The 27,417-nt window shown below is 43.4% G+C and overlaps 1 protein-coding gene across 1 annotated transcript in view; it reads right to left on the bottom strand.

Annotated features, from left to right (window-relative positions):
* The window catches only part of WNK2 (WNK lysine deficient protein kinase 2), a 581,173-nt gene that overhangs the window by 38,957 nt on the left and 514,799 nt on the right, over window positions 1–27,417 (bottom strand). Inside the window, exon 25 of the mRNA XM_078661612.1 lies at window positions 5,386–5,645. Coding sequence (XP_078517738.1) covers window positions 5,386–5,645 — 260 coding nt within the window. The remainder of the gene's footprint in view (window positions 1–5,385; window positions 5,646–27,417) is intronic.

Genomic DNA, 27,417 nt, shown 5'->3' with positions numbered 1-27,417 from the left:
GTTTGTGTATTTAAAATACAAACACGTAGAGACCAGTTGATAGAAGGCCTACCAGGCTTCCTAACTAGGCCTGCACCAAAACTCCCTTAAACAAAAGAGTGTAGGGGGAATTAAAGACAAAACACTACGTCCAATGCAAATGAGTAACACGTGATAAAGGGTTCCGAGTGAAACCAACTCATCCGTCTATACAGGTAAAAGTAGCAGAAAATGGCACAGATCTCAAAGTTCTGTAGAAATATACAACTTGCAGACATCACCACAAGGGAAATGAGTGCATATTTCTCTACCGCGCATGTGTGGTTGCAATACAGCTACCCATAGCAAGTTTGTGGTTGTTGTGATAAACTTTTAAAGGAACAAACAGTCGCGGAATGATTATCAAGTGTGCAAAGGCTTCGTTTTTTTTTTTTTGTATTATAAAGTTAGAAATGTCTTATCACACCAACTGTGGGGTTTTTCCATAGGGACACAGGAAAGTTTTAGATGTATGCCATAGCTAGCATATGTGATTTAGCTGTGGGGTGTTGTGACACACACTTGCACACAGTTTTGCACATGTATGGATTGCAATTGTTGAAGATCCAATCAATAAATGGCTTTACCGATTGGAAAATACTGTTTTTGCTTCTAAGGTTTACCCTGCCTTTACTGGGTGTTACACCATTTCAAGTACTCAATGTCACAACAATGTTTTCAATTTAAAGTACGCTCAAAAGGCTTACTTCTCAGTTATTAAAGCTGTCGAGCTAAAGTGTATGGTACAGGAATTATGTATTGTTACAAACAAATTGATAGCCATGAACCTTCAAAATCTGATTGCCTAAAATATTTTAGGAAGAAAAATTCAGCAGGAGACCTCTGTAAAAAATATTTTTTCCAATATATAACTAAGGGAATTATGCAATAAGGGTAAATCAGTTTTAAACATGAATGCATACATATGTAAAAGATTGACTGAAGACAGTTTAATACAAAATGCTAAATCAATCAGTGTGCAGTGGTATGGGATTAGCAGTCTGAGTGCAGCCATGCAATCTAAAGATTAACTGCCTTTAGAGAGCCTTTGCACTAATCCCATGAAACAGGGATAGCAAGTAAAGTCAATGAAAGAAAGGGAGGGAGGGAGGGTGCCAGGGCAGATGGCTTGGATCCCGCAATTCTAAAATTAGAATCTTTCTCCTTACCATATTATCTCCTTGCGTTTCTCAGTTTGGTGTTGTAGCACATATTTTAAGTGAGACATATCTTACATGAACTGAGAGCTAATCAATTCAACCACAAACGCCAAATACAAGAACAAAACGCAACAAAAGCCATTTTCATAACCTCTCAAAGTCCAAATTAGGTAATGAACATTGAGGAAATCTGCTTGTTGCAAACATGTAGGGTAGTAATATCAACAGCACTTGCATAGCGCCAAGAGCCCCAGGCACTGGACTTCCAAACTGCGCAAATAACCAGATCAATTACACCCACCTTCATGGAGTGCATTTTATCTATCTCAGAGTAATGGAGTATTGCTTAAACCCACTGTGATTCAAGCAGGTGAAATGGCCTTTTTAGACATATATCAGCAGGAGGTATTTAATACACTCCCTTAGCTTATTTACTTATATTAGATGCTTCTGGTCAAGTTACCGTACCAGTCACATTTCTGCCCTGGCCAAATAACATATACGAGAAGGTAAAAGGTACATTTGCTAGCAATCCTTGGATTATGACAATAGTGCATACCGGACCAGCCTTTATTTGCAATAAAAAAGAAACATTTCCCATGAAGTTGTATGTTTGAGTGCACATGATAATCCTGAGTAAATGTGAGCAGATATAATACTAACATTTATTAAAAAGGTCCTTTCTTAATGCTCTTCAAAATTATCTTTGCTGTGCGAAAATATTTGGTGAGATCAACCGATAAACTATACAAATAATGGTGAAAAAAATAAAGCTTCCAAGCATGCCTGAAAGTCAACAACAGGCCAAAGACCTGGTGTATACATAGGTCCATCTGAATCCAATGCAAAACAAGAGCTTAAAATGCACTGTAAAATTAGTGTCTAAGAGAATTAAAGTAGACTTGCGCTTCCTGGGTGTAGTGAAAATGTCAATTGAATTTAAACGTAGAGTTTATCCACATCATGGTGTTGAACAAACACAAATCACTTGTGCTAATTGGGAATCATTTCACATGGTAAGTGTGTCTTAAAACCAGGAATAAGAATAATATCAAAGGATAGGCCAGAAAGAAAAAATACCAAATATCAATGGACAGAAACTCAGAATCGTGGATGCCACAGAGTCCGATGACATGTACTATCAAAGGAGCTTTGGTTGAGAAAGGGCTTCCACACATCCCATCTTCTGTGCTTTGTGAAACATAAGTAAACCCAAACATCTAAAAACAGGGTTTCTATCCTAAACCAACAAAATAATAAAAACCTTACTGCAGGGGCTCAAGCAGTCAACAACTTTCATGATTTCCTCAGTTATCAAAACTAGACAGAGAGAAGGCCTCAGATTCCGTCTAACAAGGAAATCGAAACAGCCCTGTGACTCTTCCTATCCAGGCCCGAAGTATAGTAATTCCGCCTCCCCTTTATATAATGTACAGAGAAGAACCTAGTGCCAGAACCTGCAAATTATCAATACAAGCCTGGGTGGTGGTTTTCGGGGAAGAAGTGGAGGCAACTTTGATTAGAACCTCACAATTGAAAGTTCTCCCCCTCTTGTAACCTCGCTGTATATCGCACTCAAGTGGGCACAAGAGCTTTTCTTCTGACCTTTGATTTTTTTTGACTCTTTATTGCATTTTACGAATGACACACTTTTCCATTAAGTCATGACTTATGGGATCGTTTCAATAAGATGGTCTTCCACAGCCTTGAAGTTATGATCCCTGCCCAGACTAATGATCTTTTATGTCTTTGTTCGCCCTTAGTTGGCAGGGTATGCTCAGACGTGAGTCCCTTGCTCACTTTGCCACTGGATTCAAGATAGCCTGGCTGATGAGGGTTATGAACCCAAAACCGGTCCCAGGATGCTAGTTTCCGGTCCAGGGAAGACATGGCGTGGTAGTTTGGGCTGGACTGTTTCCATGAGGCACAGGGTCAGACTGATTTGCATATGGCCATGTCTGAACTGGGGTGGCGGAGTGAGCTAAAGAATGGTGATGGACTAAACCCAGATCAGTTGACTGGGAGTGAGTGTTTGATTTGCTCAAACGCTCCGTCCATCATCCCCTTTGGTATTTCTTTGTTCGCCATAAGTTGGCAGGGTATGCTCAGACGTGAGTCCCTTGCTCACTTTGCCACTGGATTCAAGATAGCCTGGTTGATGAGGGTTATGAACCCGAAACCGGTCCCAGGAGGCTTGTTTCCGTTCCAGGGAAGACATGGCTTGGCAGTTCGGGCTGGACTTTTCCCAGGAGGCACAGGGTCAGACTGATTTGCATATGGCCATGTCTGAACTGGGGTGGTGGAGTGAGCTAAAGAATGGTGATGGATTAAACCCGAATCAGTTGACTGGGGGTGAGTGTTTGATTCGCTCAAACGCTCCGTCCATCATCCCCTTTGGTATTTCTTTGAGAAATAAGGCATGTGCAGGGCTGAGGTTGATGAACACTCACTATTTGAATACAAGGCAGTAAAGTCTGAGCATTGCAGACCAAAAGTGGGCCATCTAACAACGTGGAGGACAACTCATTTTATTTGGTGGGGTGGAGTCAGGGATGGGTAGAAGGATTGACTATGGGCGGTATTGCGCTTGTGTTAATTGTAATGTTTCATTTATATCAAAGAAATAAGACAGATTCATTTTCTAGTATATACATATTAGGTTCATTTGCCCTCCCCAGGGGCGGGAGAAACAGGATGGGGGAGCTCTCGTAATACTTGAAATGCTGAGCACAAGAATGGAGAGACATCAAGAGGAGAAGCTAATTATTATGCGGGTTAGAATTGTCATTCTTCAATTGCCTCAAATTATCTGTACTTACTTGTAATGAGCTGCCAGGGTTCTTGCCCCAGACTGCCATTCACAAAGAGCAGGGGGCAAATGGACACCTGAACTGCTTGTATCTTTCCTTGCAAAGTTGCACACTTCATGGCCATTTCGTTAAAGAATACCTTTGCCCATAATGCATTGCACACCTCGCTACAGTTGGACTAAATGATGTTCTTAGCTGTACTTCAGACAATGGCAGTAATTGGTAGGGTCAATGGTTTTGTAAATGTGAACCTTTTTTGGAGCGGCCATGTCTCAAGTTGGGAAAGTTTCAAATGAATAAAATGTCTTGATCCAACTAGCAACTTTGAAGATTTTCAGAATGATTGAATGGAAGGCCTTCAGTTTAGAGATGTAGTAGCTTGGTACACAACTAGTAACTTGAATACCATTCTGAACACAGCCATTTAGTTTCCTTCATTTGGGGTGGAACATGCATTACTTTAAGGATCATCAAATATGGTTCTTTTTTCAGAGCTATTCAATGGTTAAATCCTCTCAGTTTTCACACTCTGGCCTGCAACACATTGGGGGAAAGCAGTATCCAAGTTTACTACTTCCAATGTGCTCTACACCAGCATAACTTGATCCCAGTGATCTTTTAAAGACACTCTTGTAATTCCATCTCAGAAAAATACATAGAAAAGTTATGCCTAGCATATAAACACATGGAAAGATGGCAATACCCATTTTGGGCTCTGGCAGGCCTACCCAGAATATTACCTGCACATTGAGTTGTATATTAGAAGATTCAGAGCAAACAATGGCGGCATCCATGTGACTGGACAGTATCTAAAACCAGTAAAACACTGTCCTACAATCCGATTGGCCTTATTTTCAGGTGCGATAGTGGCACAATGTTTCTGACAGACACTGTTCTCCTAGAAAACGAATATTCGACTGCTCTGCATCCAGTGTGTTTCAGTCGGGTGCCCAACATTCTCATAGCATAACACAGGATTTGCTAATGCAGAGAAATAGGTCTTATGGTTACTGTGACTGATCCTACAATAGTGGAATAGTTAACAAGGTCGCTTTAAAAACTGCCCCGATGCCTAAGGACGCTAAACCGGTTTATTTAGGAAAATGTGCTGTGAACTGCATTGTGCACTGCGTGGGTCTCATGAGGGACTGGGTGATGCCAAAGCCGCCCAGAAAATGCCATGAGGAGCATATGCATTTTATTTGACTATATTATGAAGCCCCCTTTAAAATGCTTGTGAAATTAATTACTTTTTAATCATCTTTTCTGGAAATCTGTTTTAAGTATATCATTTCGCAGTGCATACATATATACAACTGTATTTTAAATGATTATTGTGCTATTTAGTGACGTTGGTGCTTTGCACAGAATCTTAAAGTTAAAATGCGGCTACTTACTCCACATGGCTCATTCGTCTGTGCTGGTTTGGGCTCCATGTCCTGCCTCTGCTGGTTATGCTTCAGCTGGTTCAGAGATGGCTTCATCTGTGCTGCTCCAATCGTCTTACTTGCCCACTCATCTACCAGCTTGTGAAGGTCGTCTGTAAACATCCCCTTCTTGTTGTTGCTGTTATTGGTTTGGGCCTGGGGTTGGAGACCTGGCAGCAGTGGTGGTGGAGCAGGGTCTGTGCCGGTTGGAAGGCTGTTTGTTGATGATCCTATGGTATTGCAGAATAGACGTCAGGTAGGCCAAGATCTAAATACATCAGGCAGCTGGACAATGCAATTACATCAAAACTTTGACTTTGTACAAGTAAGCAATTTATGCAGCTGCATAGGACATAAACTATAATATTTAGTACTTTAAACTGAATTCCAGTCTTTTTTTTTTAACGCTCACACTCCATTGCAGGCATATCTCGGAACACATTTATTATTGCAAATCCACTCAAGTTAATGCTCACAGCTAGCATCAGTCTTGCCCAATTATTAAGTTTTCAACTATAGTTAATTTACTTTTTGTAATCCTTACATGGTTCATTTTGTTCTAACTTTTGTGTCAATCTGACTATCTCCGCTAATTCCCTATACTCAGTTCTAAAAACAAACACTTTCTTTAATGTCATATACTTTTTTAAGCTGTCTTTTTATGGTGGATTTCTGTTCTCTACTTTCACTCCCTCAGAATTATTTTGAAGCGGTGGTGTTATAATAGTTCTGCTTGAAGTGTTCTATTAAGTCCAAACATGGGATTCCACCTAATGGCTGTTGGCTGGCTCGCAAAGTAAGCAGGTGAGGCATCCGCTTTCGTTCCAGGACTGACCGCCAAAAAATCATTGCTAACCTCTGACAGCTCCAAGTATGGTGTCAACTTTAAAGTACTCCAGGAAACTTTGTGCTGCCTCAAATGTGTAAGGTTGAAGGTTAACCTTCTCTTGGAACATACAACTACCTTTCAGGAGGCACGTGGGGTCCGCAATAGCCACTCAGGTCACCTTGTATTTTTTCAAAAGAGCTTCAAAATCGTAAATTAGAATAAAGAATAATTCACGTGACAGATAGTATGAAGCAGTGGTTAAACAAATTTATCTTTTCACACTGAAATAGCTCATAATTGTCCATTAGTAGTGCTCAACTGTTAATGTTACGAAATAAGGCGATTGTTAAATTTAACACTATCTAGAGGTTGTGCACCTGCGATGACATGAATTAATTTGTCCAACAATAGCAACAAAAAAACAATACAAGAGGTCAGCGGTCTCATCAAAACGCGTAAGTGAAGAGATGAGAAAAAAACAATTCTCAGTTAAGCAATACTAACTCCGAATTAAATTCCACATGCTGATAATGATTCCTGTTCATTTGCAGCAGAACATTGTGCTGCCTGCATCATCATTCCAAGTCTTTACAGAAGACTTTCAAGTATTTAAAGAAGGCTTTGCCGTTTCCAGAAAACCAGGAATAACGGCAATCAATTTATTTGCAATACCATTTGTCAGAATGCAATGACATATATATGTCCACTGAGACCGCCTCGGGTAAATTTCAGTGGGTGCTTACTTGGAAGCAGTAGGATAACGAAAAGATACAAACGAAATAGTCTTGAGGCATTGTCTGCAAACAAAACCTAAAATTCTGGATTTCACCAGTTTAGATAGCTAATTAGCATTCAATCCCACCCTGCCATGCACTTCACATGACATAGTTCACATCACTGGTAACATCCACGTCAGAGCCACATTTATATCAATGATGACAAATGATGCAGCTCATGGAAACTCCAAAACACAGAAAGAAGAATTTAGGGCTCTCCCTAACAGGCAGGGGGTGTGGCCTTCAACATTGCACTTGGAAGGAATGACAAGATGCTGACAGATGCATTTTCCTCTGGGCGTGCGATCTCACCTTTGTGGTGGTCCTTCATAGATGGTGAAGAGGTGCAGAGCCTGTACGCTCCTTTGACCACTGAGCGCACGGATGGCCATCGAGCCAGGACCAGCCCTTAGGGTCTGAACCCTTACTTCTAGACACTATGGACATAAACATGGCCTTCAGAACAGATTAGTGGGTGTAGGGTGAGGAAGTGGCCTCCGCTCAGGCCCTCAGCCATACCAGGGTGCTGTGGGTGCATGTTCCAACTCTCCCACAGAGTCTGCTAGGCCTCTTCTCTATTAATGTCCAGAAGGATCTGGCCCAGACTACAGGGCACCTGCTTCAACCATATCCAGAATGCACTGGACCACTGCTTTTTCCTCTAGAGCCCACTGAGTTGCAGTGGTGGCTGGTGACTTTTGAAAGTAGTGGGCGTAAAAGTTGGGGATGAGTAACATCACAAGCAAGCAAAGCGAGCGAGCCAGATGGAAAAGAGGGAAATTCAGGTTGGTCTCAGTAAAAACATTTTTTTTTTTTTTTTTTTTTTTTTTTTTTTAAAGAGTGCCATTTTAATACAAACCTATTTTACATGCAATTTAACCTGGGGTCAAGAATTTTTAAAAGCTCTACTAACTGCTTCCTTAAATTGACCTACTTGCGAGTACAATTGTACCTTTTATAATTTGGGCTAGCACACATTCCACTCCATGAGAAGCATCACAAAAAACGCAATCTACATCACTAAGCACAGCCAAGTGTCATGTGAAATGAGGAATTATGCAGGGAATAGCTCTCTACAACACAGAGAGATTGGCATTTTATTAATTTGATTTGTAATAGAACTGATTTGTACCTCCCTTCCCCCAGGTTAACTGGTGCTGTCACCACCGGTTTTTGTTTATCAGACTCGTGGGCAATGTATGCACATTCAGCGCATCTGAGCATGTTATGGACATGAGGTAGTGGCTACACACATGATCCACCCCAGTGCACCTGAACATGTTCTTGACATGAGGCTGCTGTGGCAAATGGTCTACTCCAAGTTCATCTGAGCCTGTCATGGACTTGGGTGCAGGACGGCAAACCAGATTCAGCCAGCAGCCTCACGGGACACTTTACACCAGCCTCCGATCCCGGGAAGTCTCCATGGTCGGGCAGCTTGGTCCATGTGCCAGCCCGAGTCACGGCGCTATTAGCGCCAGTGATCCCAGACTAAACATGCTTATCTCCTTTCTGGGGCGCGTGCTCTGTAAGAGACTTAGGACAGAAATAAGGAGTTCATATTTTAAAGCATTAAATTCTAATAATGATATTTTAGTGCAAAAGAGGTATCTTACTCTCCGCTGCACACAACTGAAACATGTGCATTTGAAAACATTGGGAGTTGTGCAGGTCTGAAAAAACACACAAGAATGGCTTATTCCAGGCCTCACCATTCTTTTCCTTTGCAGTTTTATATAACGAAGGTATTGGAGCGCTTTACAAGAGCACTAGTTACATTACACAAGGTCACATTCATATTTTGTGACGAGATTAAGTAATTTGCCAAGAATCACAAGATAGTTGGCCAACGCCGAGACTTGAACCTGGTTCCTCAGTTGCTCTGGCAGTAATAACTAACACTTCCCACTTCTCCCCAACATATAAATATGAATGAATATGAAAAAAAGAAAGACTGATCATAAAATCATGAGCTTTCTTGGGCAAAGACGAGCGTGAGCACAAATTATTGAGCAATTGATCTAAACAAATGGGTTATACTATCCCAGTGTTTCTTTTTTAATTGCGAGTCGGGTCTAGGAGGGCTTGACTCTTGCTACCACAAGCAGTATATTATTGATGAAGTGTCTCTGAAATGCTTGAACCGGTGCAGTTGTGACCCGTATATACTTTTACATGGAGGATAATTGTGTTTATAAAAAAATGGTGCTTCGTCCTTTACTTTGCGAGGTGACATTCTGGTGGTATTGCTACACATTCTATGTTATTTTATTTATTTGTTTATATAGCGCCAGAATAGACGCTTGGAGGGGTATCTCTGCGCTGCAGACATGTTACAGAAACTGAGGGACTAGCACATGATCAGAGACAGAAAAGGAAGGTCTTAAGCTGCTTCCTGAATTGGAGGTGGTCAAGGCATTGTCTCAAGTACAAGGGGAGCTGGTTCCAGTGAAGAGGGCCTAGATGGGAGAAGACCTTTCCACCCCATCTGGCCTTCCTAACCCGGGGGACCACGAGGAGGGATGTGGTGCTGGAACAGAGTGGTCTAGATGGAATGTATGGCGTACATTTCTCGGCCAGATAGGCGAGCCGAGATGGTTTAAAACTGTGTACCGTGCAGCAAACTTTAAACTTAATCCGCTCATGTACTGGGAGCCAGTGTAGCTGAAGTAGGAGACGACGAGAGGCAGTCCGGGGAGGTGCATTCAGGACCAATCGTGCCACAGTGTTCTGGACTACCTGCAACCTGCAGAGCGAGGACTCTGTGGCCGAGGCCAAGAGGCCATTGCAGTAGTCCAGATGGCTCAGTATAAGGGCCTGCGTCAAAGTCATCCGAGTGGAATCGGGGAGCAGGGGAAAGACTCGACGTAGTAGAACCAGCATGTGGATGCAGGAGCCAGCTATCAGAGCAGCGTGCTCTTTCATAGTAAGCCCCTGGTCTAGGTGTATGCCAAGGTTCTTGACAGTGGACTTGGGAACAGGGGGGGGGGGACCAGGTCCGTCGGCCACCTCTGAACCTCTGTTATAACAGAGGTTCATGCTTGGGTGCTGCAGGGTACACCTCTGATGTTGAAAACGAAGTCAAACATTCCCAAGATCCACAGTTAGGTTAAGGCCTGTGACCTGTCCCACTTTCATCTCCTTTATTATTTATTTACCGAACCTACCCGTTTAGCCACCTGTCGGAAACGAATCCACACAATACTGGGTTTTTCCTTTGAGAAGCTATAGAAAAACAAACCACATGTAAGTCTTATGAGACTTTGAGATGATTAAGAGCATAATATAAATGACCTCTCTTTAGTCTTTGGATCTGATGAGATACTGACCGATTGGCCATCTCTGCCGCATTACACTGCTCCGCCCCCACAAGTACCACTGGCCAACCCCTGGCACCTCCATGGGCCCAGTAGACTTTACATATGTCATTTTTTGAAAATTATGTACTGTGGACTCCACTAAGAGTAGGCTGCTGGGCAACAACCTTACACCCCCTGAGGAGAACCCGCCCCTGCTGACCCTGCCCTTTGCTAGGCCAAGCGCACACTGGATACAGGGCTTAGCCACTGTCCTGACCCTGTTATCAGCACACTGGCCCCAGAGCAGCGTAACTGATATTAATGGTAATCTTGGATCTAAAAATAAGGTAATCATACATTTTTCTGCGAAATAGGATCTATTAATATCTGCATATATTTTACATCAGTGGTCTCCAACCATTTCTGTTGTGAGAGCTACTTCTGTTTACTGAAAATCACTGTGAGCTACTGAAGGCTAAGCAACTCATACAAAGTTACCTGACACCCCCACACCCAGTTTCATTGATTATGCCTAATGTTCATAGTGGTAAAGACTATGGTTTGAACAAAATACTTTGACTAAGGGCACTATGGCAGGGCTGCCATATGAGTGAGTTGTGATACAATCTTGGGGGAATATCTCTTGGATGAGTATGCTGAAGTTTAATAATACCACACTTGGGATCCAAGGGAGTAACTCCCACCAGAGAACGTATCGCTCCCTATCTGAATGTGCCAACTTACAAAAGATACGTTCTGCTAAAACAGGGGTTGTGTACTAGGTGCAAAGGTAAAGAATCCTTTTTAAGGACAAGATCCTCACTCACCCAAGGGCGACATGCTTCATCAATGGGCTCCGTTCGCACATCTGGGCCGCAAGCTCCCAGATGTGGGCTACGACTCTCCACCTAATGTAGTGGGTAGAGAGGAGCTGAGGTGCTTTCAGACAAGGGGATGCCACGAAGTGGTATAGGTGAATGAGGGGCATAGTGCAGTGAAAGATGTGCGTGATAGGTTAAAGCTATCTCAAGGGCTCAATTTATTTATTCAGTACAGAACATTATGCCAGATAGTACAGAGGCTCTAACACAATGAAATATATCTCATTCTCAAAATGGATATATTTGTTTAAATACAGCTCTTAAGGCATTAGTGCAGCAATGGCACACTGATTGACCACCCCAGACAAACTAAGTTCTCTACCTGAAATAAGGCAGTCTTCATTAAATGAAATTAAGGATGAATGTATGAAAGCGAGTGTCAGCATTAGCTTCAACAGCAGTATCAAAGTACATTTGTTCAATTTAAAGGTACTAAAGTCAATGATCAACGATCAACAAATAAGTTAAGTGCACACTATATAAATCCACCTGCCAAAGAAGACTCATCACCTGCAGAAGTGCCCTTCTTGGAAGGTGATCTACTTCAAGCCAAATAACCTGAACAAACAAATTAGTGTAATAAACTACATTGATATTATTTTGGCAGGGAGGCAAGTTCCACCTATTTGTGGCTAGAGTATGCAGTGATCTTAATACAAATGACCAGAAACAGAAAAAGACAGCTAAATCACAGGAGCTGACTTTTACCATGCTTAATGACAAAAATAAAGAGAAAACTTCATAAATCCCTCAGTGGAATTAAATATAGCTCCTAAAAAGACTAACTACAGTTATGTAGAAGTATTGAGGTGTTTGAATCACAAACGACCCAATCAAAACATTCAAAGTAAGGAAAAAGTATGAACCCTAGCTACACCATTTGACCCCAAATCCCCGGGAGACTATTTCACCTATTGACTAGAACACTGTGTAAATCACAGAGATTTGAAGGGTATATGGAATCGGAAGTTAATGTTATGTTGACCCGACTTGTATAGCGCAACAGCTGCCTCAGCAAAGAGGCATCCCGGCGCTGACAGCAGCAAGACATAGAAGCTAAGGCCTAAGCCAGGGGGAAGAGATAGGTTTTAATGTCCTTCCGAAACATCAGATAGTTGTCCAGACAGCAGATCTGGGAGGGAATTCCAGAGTTTGGCCGCTAGGTTACGAAATGACCATCCACCGGCACGTGTACATTTCACCCGAGGTACGGTAACCAGGCATTGCCCCAAGGAGCGCAGATGACGCAAGGGTGTATAAGGCACTAACAGATTGCCCAAAATACCCGGGGAGGAGTGCTTCAGAATTTTAAAGGCCAAGCAAAGGGTCTTGAATTTGATAGCTCATGCTATCAGTGATAAAATGTTTTTTTTTTTTTTTAATAGTGGCTGTCCAAGAATGAAAACTCAGAGCATTTTTTGGGGGGACAAAGTGAACGGAACCTTGCTCAGACCTCATTATGGTGCATATTAATGTGAGGTTGGGTGCCCTAAATGCCTACACACCTCCTGCGTCTACAAACCCACATCCCTCTCTTTTGAATGGTGGACCTGGCGACTGTTTGTGAACGGCAAATGAGGATATGAATTGCTTCTTAAACTGGGCAAACCAGGTGGCTGCAGACCTAGTATTTCCTCATAGAGATTCCTTTGCATAATGGGTTATTAGGGTTTTGAAACCAGTGCCCAACCCGTACTCATCCATCTAATGTCTAAAACAGTCAGAATCTCTCTGGTTCCAGCTGATCCAGTTGGGTCAGTCTTAAGCATGGCAAAAGGTCGACCCTAGATCAATTAAAAAAGTATGGTAGTATCCGGTAGTGACAGCACCACTAGTATTTTAGATCTACAAATCAGTACACAAGTATTGTAAATAGAGATGTGGGGTGGGCAGCACATATATCACCATTTAGTCAAGGCCCAGGTGGGAGCACATGGCCTAATTTGCCTTTTTAGTGCTAACTTAGAAAGAGAAAGTGAGCACCAAGTCGAAAACTTTGATAAAAATTATATTTTCTGCTTGTGGCATGTAGGAGTCTGGGAAAGACTAATAGAAGAGAATTTTGTTGATTGCATTCCCTCTTATTATCGAATTTGTCTTTGGGAGATATGGAGTTTACTCAAAACACCGCCATTTGGGGGTAGCTGCAGTTTCTGTAGTGGCTGCTAAATCAGCTGTGAAAAGGCAGAGGAGTAATGCAACTTGAGGTGGTCCCCCTGCAAAGTAAATGGTGGGGCCACATCACCGGACTCACTCATGAGCTCTCAGGCCAGGGTACTGTGCGGAGGGTCTCATCCCTGGAGATCGGTAGCCCCCCCCACCCGCACTGTAGGGGATGCGGTTGCCTGTGCCACGCCACTGTGAAAAGGAAGGGCTGCCTAACTATTAATTAGTTAGAAGGTCTGAATTCATTCTCCTATCAAAGATAATTAAGTAAGAAAAACAATCCACCATGTTTAACAACGATTTAAAGCAGCAATACAATAATTATTTTAACAAGCAGTTTTGATTAAACCTCACCCCCTCACACATAGTGATCTTGATAACTAATGGAATGTGGATCAGGACTTATTTAGGAGATTTGGCTCTTTTCCGTTCCAAACCCTGCAACAGACAAGTTTGGGAGTGAACTACTAAACACATTTGTGCACTAACTAGCCACTTTCAGACACCCCACTCTAATTTTTCCACATCTCACTCACATTTCACAATACAGAATGGGCGGTTATCTGTACGGTAATATTCATCCCTGAAAGCAACTTTTGTCCTCAGGAGTTTGCCATGACAAAGGCTTCCACACAGACACAGATGGCATGTGATGTGGGTGGTGCAAGTGGCTTCCAAGAGAGGAGGCATATGAGGTGGAACCCCACAGGCACCGGTATGTTGGAGAAATGGAAGATACTTCAATGAAGATGTTAGGACCTTATGGAAACAGGACACTCCACTAGGGCCAAGTACTAGACAATAGTCCCCAATTAATTATCAACTCGCTGATAGGAGAGGAGCCCAACTCTAAACTTGCTTTCTACAAGCCCTGTCCTAGAAAATATTTCAACCAAAAGAAGAGCGATACCAAAAAGATTGTTGATGGGGCTGTGCAAATCTTTAAAGTGAATTTGATGACTGAGAGCAATCTCCAAACAATCAGAGGTATGAGAAATCAATATAATCATGAGGATTGGGCAGCTAAGTGCACCAATAAAAAAAAAGGACTGGGGAGACTTGCATGCCATTTGTATATAGATACACTTAGCACAAAGTTATAGGGGGAGAGGTAACAGTGTCACTGTCTGTCTGGGAGTAGTATATCACTTCATTATAATGTACACCAAAGTTCAGTAATGTACAGCAGACTGCTCAATTACTGAGGTTCTAGCAAACTACTCACTGGAGAATAACAGCCCAAATTATGCGAAGAAAAACCAGAGGGGACAAGCATGCTCAATCTATACAAAGTGATGCACCCTATTGGGCAGGGTGGTTCCTCCTCCATCATGCTGGTTATTTCCTCTCAATACTTCCATGCTCCTGGAAGGATCAATCCTCTACCCCCCTACAAAAAAGGGGTCACTCTAGGAATTAACCCCCTGACCGCTGCGCAAATTCCGTAGCGGTGCTGGGGAATTAATTAGTGGCGGGGTTCGGACGGCCCCCAGCCGTCCTCCGCACACGCCCACGGTGACGTCGGTGACGTCGGACTGCTGGGGGCCGTCCGATGCATGCAAGGGGTTAAACTCAGAACAAAGATTATCGAATGATTGTAGGCCACGGACAAAAATGGGCTCCCATTGTATCAAATGGGCTTTAAAACGGAAAGTGGGACCATGAATAACATCTTTGCACTTTCCATGCTGGTGGACTATCAGGTTTATCACCTGAGCCGACAACATATATGCCTGTTTCATAGACTTCAAAACAGCTTAGATGCCATATCAGGTTCAGGGGAAAGCTAAACTCATTTAGAATTCCAATATTATTGTGGAAAGCAGCATAGACGCAATAAAGTGATCCCTGGGCGCAAGTTATGCTTGGAGACAACGCATCCCTCTCGTAAAATAAGCTGGAAGCTGGAGGTCTGTTTTGCGAATATGAATGAGAACATCTTGCACACATGCTGCTGTCGGGTTTTTCTGGCGGAAAGATATTCGTAAAACCCTCTTGTAATTATGGACTATTTGCACTCGCCAAGAGGCTGTTCTGAATTGTCTTAGCAGACCCAGCATGCAATTAACTAGCGTTTTTGCCAGGTTTATGAAATTGGCTCAAAATAAACTGGTGGCCCGAGCGATATGTTACCGTTGATTAATATTGGTTTAATTTCTGTAATTAAAGAGTGGGTTTCTCATATCCACCAGGCATTTGAGAATACAGTCTGCTCTTGCTTTGTTTTTATTTTTAACTCATTATAAAATGTAATGCATGAATAAAATGTTCCTTATTTATGATTTTTTTTTTGATCGTGTTATAGAACATTTTTATTAAGATAATAAAGAATTCATAAATTCATGAAGCTCACACCGTGCCCAAATATTTTTCCACTGTAGCATGCATATTCCGTGCATAGTAATATCCGAGTTTCCCTTATATGTTGTGTTTTTACTTTCAGTTCTGGTTCTGTACACTGTTCCTGCAGTACTCACTGCCTGCTGTTGGTATAAGGTTTAATTTCACTAATTGTAGCCTGGTTCGTTCTCAATGCAACCAGCAGTGCCTACTAGCACTATTTTAGGTCTTGCATTTGAGACGGCTTTAGCTGTATCGCCACATTACGATTTTTGAAGAAATTCACATGCAATACAGACAGAGGGCTTTTGGTCAGTGGGGTTCAACCTGGGGCACAACTAGATCCAAACTTCAGATGGGCCAAGACTCCCAGCCAGGGTTGGCCCTAGCACTGGTCACGCATGTTGCAAAAGTCTTTTTTTGGAGCCCCTCCCCCATTAACCCTCTGCACTGTGTGGGTTACAGGAGTACCCATGTGAGTGCACGGTGAGCGATGCCACAGTGTGAGAGGAGGGTGACAGGGGTGACTTCAGGGTATGTGAGGTGACCATATGAATTTGGGTGCGGATGTAAGTGCACAGCGGAACCAATTAATGTATGGTTAGTGATGGGGTTGTTTGAGGGAGATTGCAGAGTGAGCAGTGAGGGGGGACAGGTGAGTGAAGTGTCCCATAAGTGCAGGGTGAGTAGTGTGCTCATGTGACTGTAGGGAGAGTTATAGGGTGAACAGCGCAAGTGCATTGTGAGCACAGAGTGATCACTGAGTGTACAGAGTGAGTGGTGCGCTCATGTGACTGCTGGGCAGGCGCCCAATGCCCACAGGGCTTCCGCACCCCCCCCATCATGTGTGTCAGCCCGTGATGAGACAACTTCCCGGGCTACACACAGACAGTTTTTGAGCTGCTGTAGGCTGGCTTGTCTGGTGTCCGTCTTATTACAGCCGCACCAGAGTACTTCACAGGTCTTTAAAATACCATTTACTTGATATTGAGGCTTTGTTATTATTTCACCCCTTCCTAGAGCCCCTGCATCTTCACTCTGCCTATTGCTGGAAGAAAATTACCCCCCATCCCCCGAATATTTTAATAGCCCCCCACGAAAATTTGGCTCTACTTGCAACTCTGCCACTGGGTAAGTAGGGAGAGAACAGTGCGAGTTCATGGTGAATGGCATAAGTGCTCTGCGGTCACTGAGTGCAAGGTGAATGGCGTGAGAGCATGGTGATCAGTGTGAGTGCATCGTGATCGCTGTGAGTGCATGGTACGTTTAAAAGTGAAGTGCGAGAATGAGGAGCGAGTTGTCTGAATGCAGTGTGCATTACCAGACACTTGAAGTAACTCAGCACGTTATTGAGGGCTGGCGTAGGGTTTCAGATATCAGTTGAACTATTGAGATTAGTGCATTATTCGGTGACAGGGTTGGACTGGTCGTAGCGGGCATCAGGCGTTTTCTTGGTGGGCCAGAAGGGTGGGGAACGTCTTTGGAACAGGGGTAGGTTTTGCAGCAGTCCTGCAATAGGGCCCCCCTGAACCAAAAGCAGCTGCAGTGTTATCTACGCACCCCTATCCCCCCCCACCCTCTGCATCCGGTCCGACTTAATTGCCAAGGTCGGTTTGCGTTACCAGTCCGGCCCTGTTCAGGGCTCAAGGGTGGGGGAAATAAATATTGTGCTCATCCTGCAACAAACTTCCAGTCTTGTGATTAGGGTTTCTAGCTCATTATATTGATGTCCCAGACATTACAAAAAGAAGCAGTCACATAAAGCCTATTTTCAGCACTTATCTGAGCATACTTGGAACAGCAAATATAAATAGAAAGCATTTTTAGGGCTGCATAAATGAGCCATGTCTGATAATTAAAGGGAACAGAGACAGAAAAGTCACATTACAAATGAATACATATGATTTTCTTCATAATCCTATTTAGTGTCAAGAGGATGCCTTTACAAGCTCTTTAAATCAAATGGCTGGTATTTTTCTTTTGTCAACCCCACTTTATATTTCTTTTCATGAAATGTATTCTCATACACAATGGCAGTAAAAGTAAAACCCAAAAGTAAGGTATAGCCAGAGTGGGGGCCCAGTGGGTACTGGAACCAGAAAAAAACGAAGCCTTGGTAAGCAGTTTACAAAGGTATGTAAATATGCAAATAGTTATTCAAATACCTGCGAAAATCTCAGGCGTGCTGGAGGCAAGACTCCAGACCAGACACTGCCCAGCCGAGCCCACAGCAGCTGGTGAGGGAAAGGGGGTCTGAAGCCCTTTCAGCCCTAAGGGTGTTGCGTGCCTGGGTTCAACCATTAGTCTGTTAAATTTGAATTCACATTTTGCTTCAGTGCATAATGGCATACACAATGGAGTCCATATTACCCGTTGACTTACTCCAAATTGAGTGACTGCACAAAGTCTGGGCACATTTAAGACAGTCCTAAAAATTGTTCCTGTGTCTTCAGTGACAAAGCTGGTTTAAAGTGTGTTTTTCAACATTATTTATTTTTTAAATATATTAACCTTAGATACTAGGTATTGATGTTGCCTACTTCTTAGGTGCTAAATTAGAAGATAATTTATTTTCCATCTGCTATTTTATGGTTTTTGTTGTAAAACGTTTAAGTGGCTTTGTAAAGGTGCGGCTCCTAGAAATTAGGAGTACTTGGTTAGGTTGTGATTTATTCTGGTCTCTTCAGAGACCGTAATAATACATTTCATGGCTCATCTGAAAGGCTTTTTAGTTGAAAAACAGAACTAGCAACAACCCATATGAATGAATTTTTTTTTAAAATTAATTTTGTATTAAAACAATTGATAGCTACATTTAGATGGTGGTACAAAAGTGGGTGGTGATGGACGGAGCATCTGAACCAATCAAACACTCACACCCAGTCAACAGATCTGGGTTTAATCCATCACCGTTCTTTAGCCCACTCTGCCACCCCAGTTCAGACATGGCCATATGCAAATCAGTCTGACCCTGTGCCTCATGGGAACAGTCCAGCCCGAACTGCCAGGCCATGCCTTCCCTGGAACGGAAACAAGCTTCCGAGGACCGGTTTCTGGCATTTCAGCCATCTTCAGCCCGGCTTGCAAAGTGGCAAAGTGGCAAAGTGAGCAAGGGACTCACGTCTGAGCATACCCTGCCAAATTATGGTGAACAAAATGGTACAAAAGGGGGTGGTGATGGACGGAGCATCTGAACCAATCAAACACTCACACCCAGTCAACAGATCCAAGTGGCTGCACAGTGAGGCTTGCGAGGCTTCAAACTGCTTCGTCATACTTGGCACCAGCTCAGCTGCAGAACCCACGAGTCAGAGGGCCACAGAGTCCTTTGAGTAGTACCACAGTTCTTCTGATGGAGATTTGGTGTAAGTCTAGAAGTGTCTGATTTGATGGGGCCAGAGTCCCAGTCCTTATACACAAATGGACCGTTGATGTGAGGAAAACTTCAAAGATTGGTTTTGAAGTGCACCAGTATCCCTTTCAATTTCAGCCCTCACTCCAGACTGCCAGTGGGGGTTATCAGTCCTTTGTATGGGTCAGGCCACTGCACTTTAAAAGGTAAGGGTGAGTCCTTTCCTCCCATCTGCCTAGGAAGACCCATCGGGATGCAGGTGGGTGCTAAATCACACCCAGACCTTTCCTATGTCGGTGGTTGTCTAGAAGGAATGCTGGAAGGGATCTGTTACCTAGCGCAGATGTGTATTAGAGACAGACTGTAAGGCACACAGAGCAGTATGAGCAAAGAAATGTCCACCTTCTAAAAGTGGCATTTCTAAAATAGAAATGTTAGATCCAACTTTAACAGTAAAGAGCGTTCATCATTACCATTCCAAAGATAGGAAACATGAACAAGCTACTCCTTTCTTATCAGGAATTACAGCTTAGAGGTATTTTAAGGAATTGCAAATTCTAGCCCAGAGCAATAACAATTAATTTAGCTGTTTATTACTACCAGGGCATGTACAACATTGATGTACATGTCCTGCCTTTTACCTATATAGCACCCTGCCCTTGGAGTTACCAAGGGATTTCCTTAGGGGTGACATATGTAATAAAAGGGGAGTTTAAGGCTTGGCAAGTAGTTTGAAATGCAAAGTGGAAGTGGCAGTAAACGGCACACACACACAGGCACTGTAGTGCCAGGCCTGAGGCATGGTTAAGGGGATACATATGTGGGTGACACAATCAGTGCTGCAGGTCCACTAGTAGCATTTAATTTATAGGCCCTGGGCACAAGTAGTGCACGCTACTTGGGACTTATAACCAAATTAAATACACCAATTGGGTATGAGCCAATGTTACCATGTTTAGGAGAGAGAACACAAACACTATAGCACCGATTAGCAGTGGTAAAGTGTGCAGAGTCCTAAAGCCAGTAAAAATGAGTACAGACAAATGTAGGGAGGTAGGCAAAAGGTGGGGGGAAAACCACTCTAGGACTGTCCGGTCTAACACTTACTCACAGAAAGTCTACAGAAATTAAACGTTGCAATTGTTAGAACAACAAGCATCCCTAAACTCACTCTGAAGTGGGGAACATCAGTAAATACAATGGCTTCCTCCAAAACCTGACTGATGGTTTATATAAGACCTCAATGCTAAGATCTGGAAAATAACATTTTGGGGAAGATGTAAGCAACTAGGATATTGCCGTTCCGTAATACCTCAGTACACCCTGACCAAAACAAGTTTATCCTTGGGAGGACTGCACTGCTTAAATTGAAGAGACTACTATATCTGATCGCGACACTTCCCAAGGCTGATTCTGGGATGTCAGCTGACTCTTAGATGGCATTATTTGTAGCACATGCTACAACACTAAAATTGCTCCGAATTCATAGGATCGACTTGCTAACTTTATACAGGACTGACCTCTAGGCCGGGGGCATGCCAGTATGGATGCTCAACAGTGGTGCCCACTCTCACCGTTTGGATTGCATTTGATGATGGAATCCTTGGACTGTTGGATTTATTAAGGGAAAGTTGTTTGGGTGGTCATGGTGGCTTGTGTGTAACATGACCTCGCATGGTGTGCTGACATGGTTCTCTTATCTTTTAGGGATCCCATGATGGACCCCAAGACCACTAATGTCTTTGGTTTCTTTTCAGGATCGAAGGTTAGTCAGGGAACTTCTGCCTGTATCCATTAAAGCCGCAATAATAATCGATGCGGTCACCGATTTGATGTGAACTACTAAAATGGGCTTTATGTATTTAGGAATACAAATATACCTACTAAGAATGGTATATTCGAGGGAAAACTGAGCAGATTACCATCCTAAAAAGCCCTGTAGCGCTTGGGTGTATGTTCTCATTGTCGATCATGTGATGGATGGCTCTTTTAAAAAAAGTATTATGTTACATTAACTGCTGTATTACTTTTAAGTTACCCACCACTGGTTGTGCACTCACAAAAATAACGTAATCTTAATTATAGCAATAATTAGTCATAGAGTTATTTGAAATATAGCCCTTACTATGGGAGTTGTTAAGGGGAAAGAGCATATGTTGAGGAGCATTAGAGAATGTGCAGCTGTCGCTAGTGGAAGGAGGATTGGGGCATCCAAATTTGAGTCATACTATATTGCACCGGCCTCTAAATGACTGGCGATGGACGATACTGAGGAGGCTAGGTTTTTGCAAACCGACATGAGACACTGTTTGAAGCACTGTCTGGCTTTGATGGCATACAAATCTAGGCTGCTGCTATTGTGTCTCCTCATGTTCTTTACTTCTGTGATTCACACAGTAAAGTATTGCATGGTTGAGGACAGGCATGAGGCAAATGGGCAATGTATGAAGAGGCTGGTGTCTTTCATACGTTCAAGATGACAAATGGACTGAAGATTTTCACAGCAGCGTGGTAGAGGGAGACAGGTAAAAACACTGAAACAGAGTCTGCAATAATGTTCTTCAAATTGAGAAATTCTGCGCCCACAAACCACACCGAGCTCAAATGAGAGCTGCAATGGTGGTTATATCGGTATGTATGAGATAAATAGAAGGGAGTTCTGGAGAGAAGATGTTTTCCTCGTATTGAACGTCTCTATTGCTCTGTTTTTCTCACAGGCATTACTTAATTCGTGAAGACCTATGCCGTATAAAACGAAGTCACTTTAAAATCTGTGAGATGCGAGTTTTATGGTAGTTTACATTTGATTAAATCATTTCTCTTGAATGCAATTAGGGCTCCCGGTTTTATGATTTTCTTTTACATTTCCTTCTGTATTCAACTATAATTATGCTTTTCAAATTTTGTCTCTATCTAAATTTATTTTGGGCTATGGGAAAGAATGAAGCTGAAACTAGTACATTTCCAGATTTACTTAATAAATGTACAATTATACTTTAATGTCTCAGATTACAATGATTTTATGGAAAATAAAATCTCGGATGTACCCATTTCTTACGCAATCATTTAGGTTTTGGGCGCCCACATGTGCCTCAGAGGCAAGGTCTCAAATTGGTTTGCTTGTTTTCTGACTAACCACAAACTATTGGGCTGACTAGGGAGCTTATTCTCTGATCTTGTCCCTGTTGCATGTAGTGTTCCCCAAGGGTTGTTCTAGCACCCATGCTGTTCAATCAGTTACATGGAATCCATCAGAATACAGATGTAGAATGCTGCTATTACTAGTTACCAACATGCAGGTGAGACACTATTCTACGTAAAGAACTCCTCAATGAAAGATGCATGCACCGAAAAAATGCTACACAAAACTTACAAACTTACTTCCTTGAAGCCAGAGACAAATTAATTTATCCTTACACATCTCTAAATGTAACAAAGACTGACTTGCCATTATTCGCAGCCACTGTTTCACTCTATCCTACTGAAGGAAGTAAAATCGATGAGGTCATCTCATATCGAACCTGTACTAGCTAAAGGCAGAGCCACACTATAAGTACTCAAATTAGTTCCTCAGCCTAATGAGTTCTGGCACGTGGTACATGATGCGGTATTAGCCAGAAATAACCATTATGACCATTTTGGCTGGTACCCCTTCTCCCTCATATACTCAACACCTGTGAAGGCAGTTCTCCACGCAGCTAGAGGTTCAGTTCTGGCATACCAATTCACCCCGATTGGTTCTGTTTTTTTTTTTTTACTTAAGCCTTTATGTAGCTCAAGGAAACGCAACCATATTTCCCTAATGCTAAGGGATAAGAATTGGTTCTGGTTATACGGCATTTAAATTGGAGTGCACCACATACAATTGAATACACCTTTAAAACATGAATATCTTTAATTTATCCTACAGTTATCTGATCCCAATCAGAACTTAAGCATCCGTCATAATCCTGGAGAACCAAACATTTTATATTTGCTAATCGGAAACTCAAGCCTTCTCAGAGGTAGCAAGGTAAAACTCCCATATGATTTATGGGAAGAAGTGAAACTCCCTTCTATTCATACTCTACCTTATTTAATGCTACCTTTCTCTCCACCTCCTATGATTGATTGTTTTATCTTTTCCATCTCTGGAGCCTCCTTTGCTACTCCTTTCCTCTGACCTGCTCTGATCTTGCTTACTGGTTCCTTCTTGCTTTTGGTGCCTGGGTTTAGCTACACTTGTGCACTCTGCTAGCTCTCCTATCCGCTTCTCCACTCTACCCCTAAAAATTACACATACTCCAATTGAATTTCTGATTTCTCCACACTGGCTGTTCTAACTGAGGTTATACATATACTATTTACTGCTTTTCTCTCATTTTATGTAAACAGCTTCACTTTTTTTTCAAGCATATGTGCCTGCAGGGGCATCAGAGACATCTTGCTGATTTTTCACACTCCTCCACTCAAGTGCATGACTTCCCATGTAACAGACAAAGCAAAAGGTACTTAAGAGATAAAGGGGAGCAGACTATAAACACCAGCCAGCTGGAAATGAAGAAAAGCCTAATTTCAGAGACCTCTATATCTACCACTCTGCTTTCATTTTATGTTTCATAGTTCATAACACACAAGCCTGTGACAATGAACTTTTCATGAAACTTCAACTTTCAAACTTAGTTTTTTGTTAATTTTGTCTAAAAAGTGAACAAAATATATGAATGCACAACCAAATGTTCTTTAGCATATGGGAAACAGCCATTGCAACGTGGTCATAACCACGCTTGGCCATTATCACACATCCTTTACAACGAACATGTCTTTACCATGCATGTCCATTAACATGAATCATTTACCACGAATATGCCTTTCTTGAAAGCCTGTACTACGAAATCAGGAATGCGTGGTAAAGTCATGTTCGTTGTAAAGGATACGCTGTTATGCCTGCGTTGTAGTGGATGCCGAGGTGCACAGGGAGGAAAGTGCGCATACATTAGGAATGTCCACCCTGTTTCTTGGAAGCAGGAGCGGAGCGCTGTGACATGCTTTGCCTCACTGAGGTAGGATAGAATAGAGGCAATCATAGTGTCTGCCCAGTGTGAAATTTCCAAGGACGGACAGGTGTTATTCTATGCATGTGAAGTGTGTGGCCGTCCTCCAGATGTGGGTGCCCCAACCTTGGCCCCTCAGGACCAGAATCAACCATCACCCAGAGGCTGGAGCCCCACAAAAGTTTTAGGGTTCAGGGATGGGCAGGAGGCACGACTGGGGCAGGGGGCAGTTTTAGGGACCAGGGCCAGGAAAAGGGGTGGTTTAGGTTTTAGGGCTCACGGTCTAGGAAGGGTTTTAGCCTCCCAGTATTGGCAGGGGGCTGTAGCAGGGGGCGGTATTAGGGCTCAGTACCAGGAAAAGGGGAGGTTTTAGTGTTCAGGGCTAGTGGAAGCATTATAGGGTTCAGCGTTCAACACACCCCTGCTCTGCGTTACCTGTAGTATTGTGGTACTCCCCATAGATGAGGCGTAAGCAGGTATATACTTTTATTTAATTAGAGTCTAGGAGCGCCGGGAGCCGCGTCTGATCTCAGGTCGGGCTCCGCGCTACCTAAAATGGCTGCCGCTGGGTCTTGCGTCATCACGTGACGCCGACAACTAGAGCGCTAACACTACATATCTCCCTCCTTTAATGAACCAACAATTGCAAACAAAAAACAGAGTTCCAGAGTTCCACTGTAGCATTCTCAGTGTTCTCCCATCTCATAGTCTCTATATTTGGCTGGTCTTACCACAGTTCTTCCAGAGCCGGTGCATCTCACCGGGTAGCTGGAATTTCCTCAGCTTCTTCTTGACAGGTGCTGGATTCTCGTCTCCCTCCACTCATGTGGCACCCCTTCGGTGAGGCATTTCTTTGGTCCTCCTGCTGTCCCCCACTGCATTGATCCTCCCTTCTTCTTGCTGATTCTCCATCATTCACTGTTTCTTCTCTCACGGGGACTATCTCCTCAAGGGGTTCACTTTGCTGATCATTTTCCTCTTTAGTCCACTGCAAAATCTTGTTGCATTTGGACAACCTGTCCTGAGACCAAACCTTTCCATCACTTAACGCCGCCCTGCTGTAAACCTCCTGTACTTGTAAAGGTGCACTGAATTTGCTATCACCTTTTCTTCTCAACTGTGCCAGTTTGACTCGAACCCACTCTCCTCTTTCCAACCTCGTTTCTTTGGCATTGCGCCCTTTATTAAAGTGTTCCATATACACCTTCTGTGCCTTTTCTATGTTGTGATGAACCACAGCAGGGGACAACTTACTTGTGATCGTTCTTTCCTTCCAGGCCACGTTATCCTTGGTGAAAGGATCCCTACCCCTCAAGATTTTGAAGGGACTGTATCCTGTGCTGGTAGGGGTGATCCTGTATGCCCACACTTTGCTTTTCAGTTCCTTCTCCCAGTTCTTTCCAGCCCCTATTGCCGCTTGCACCGATCCCATAATGACTATTGAACCACTCAGCTAAGCCATTTCCAGCCGGATGGTACACCGACGTGTGCTTGATCCCGATCCCATTCCGAATCATGTACGTGTTCCACTTTTCTGATGTAAACTGGGGCCCGTTGTCACTCAATATAGATCGAGGAATTCCTTCTCTTAAAAACGTTGCTGTGAGAAACTCCAAAACGTTGTCCGCGTCCGCTACCTCTTGTATGTCAAGCTCCGGCCATTTAGAATACCCGTCCACTAGCACCACTACATATTTAGGAATTCCTTGGGCATCCAGCACTGGGCCCAGAATGTCTATGGACAACTCTTCCCACGGGTTGTTGGGATTTTCAAACTTACCCAGGGAGGGCTGCAACAAGCTTTGGGATTTGTCCGCATTTTGACACTGCATGCATTCTCGGACATGCCGTTCTATCGGAGTATCCATCGCTGGCCACCAGCACATTTGTTTTGTTCGAAGTTTGTTTTTTACGATGCCCAGGTGACCTTCGTGTAAGATGGCTAGTAGTTGCGGAACTAGGGACCCCGGAGGAACTACCTTGCCTCCTCTCAACAGGAAGATACCCTGATCTCCAACTGAAAGCTCCTCACGTACTTCAAAGAACTTTCTGTGCTCTGCCTTTAAGTGTCTTTTTTCCGGCCATCCCTGTAGCACAAACTTCTTCACTCTTGCCAGGTCGGCATCCTTCTCATATGCTTCTTTCCATTGCTGCCCACTTATTACTTTCTCATGGTCTTCTAGGAAAGCCACACTGATGTCCTCTTCCTCCGCTAGGGACGGTGCCTCCTCCAGGGCTGCAGCCCTGCTTAAGAAATCCGCTACCTTATTTTGTGTTCCTGGGATGTACTCCACATCATACCGGTAATCAAACAGTTTTAACGTCATCTTCGCAATTCTGGGTGTTGCACTGGCATGTCCGCTCGACGCAAGTACCTTGATCAATGGCTTGTGATCCGTCCTGAGTTTGAACCTCGTGCCCCAGATGAATTGTTGAAACTTCTCCATGGCCCAAACTGTCGCCAACATCTCTTTCCCCACCACGCTGAACTTCTGTTCCGTGGGCGACAGGGACCGGGACGCGAAGCTGATGGTGACTACTTCTCCTTCTTTTGTTTCCTGCATGAGCACTGCTCCTAACCCTCTCTCTGTGGTTAGTACGGACCTCGCCTGTTGGTCAAATCCATGTAGCGGCACTGCGGTACAGATATCCTCCTTAATCCTCTGGAGCTCACTTTGCATCTCCTCTGTCCACTCGAACGATGTTTTGTCTCTAAGGAGTTGGCGCAATTGGTGGGTCTTGGTTGCACAGTGCGGCACAAATTTGCTGTAATACTCAGCCATCCCTAGGAAGGATCGCACTTCTTCCTTGCTCCTTTGGCGTTGGCTTTCTTGCGTGTGATCCCCTGATCACTGATCTCATGTCCCAAGTATGTGACTGACGTCAGTCCAAAATGACACTTCTCCCATTCAGCAGTTAGGCCATTCCTTTCCAAGACATGCAACACCTGGAGCAGTTTTGTATCATGGTCCGCATCATCTTTGCCCATTATCAGAATATCATCCTGAAAGTACTGTACACCTTCAGTGTTCTTAAACAACTTGTACATACGTTTTTGAAACACGGCCGCTGCCGATGCCAGGCTGAATGGCATCCTCCGAAACTGGTAGCACCCGAATGGGGTTATGAATGATGTCAGCTTGCGGCACGTGTGATGTAGGGCTATTTGGTGATATGCTGATGTGAGGTCGGTGGTGGAGAACTTTTTTTACCCCTTTAGTTCTGGCCAACATTTCCTCAATCCTGGGTAGTGGGAATTTTTCAACCACAATGTTCTTATTCAGCTCTCTCAGGTCCACACATAGACGAACTTTGCCATTTGGTTT

Source organism: Lissotriton helveticus, chromosome 9 (genome assembly GCF_964261635.1).
Source record: "Lissotriton helveticus chromosome 9, aLisHel1.1, whole genome shotgun sequence".
Taxonomy (NCBI): domain Eukaryota; kingdom Metazoa; phylum Chordata; class Amphibia; order Caudata; family Salamandridae; genus Lissotriton; species Lissotriton helveticus.
Note: the sequence above shows the minus strand (reverse complement) of the source record. Positions and strands in the feature narration are given on the sequence as shown.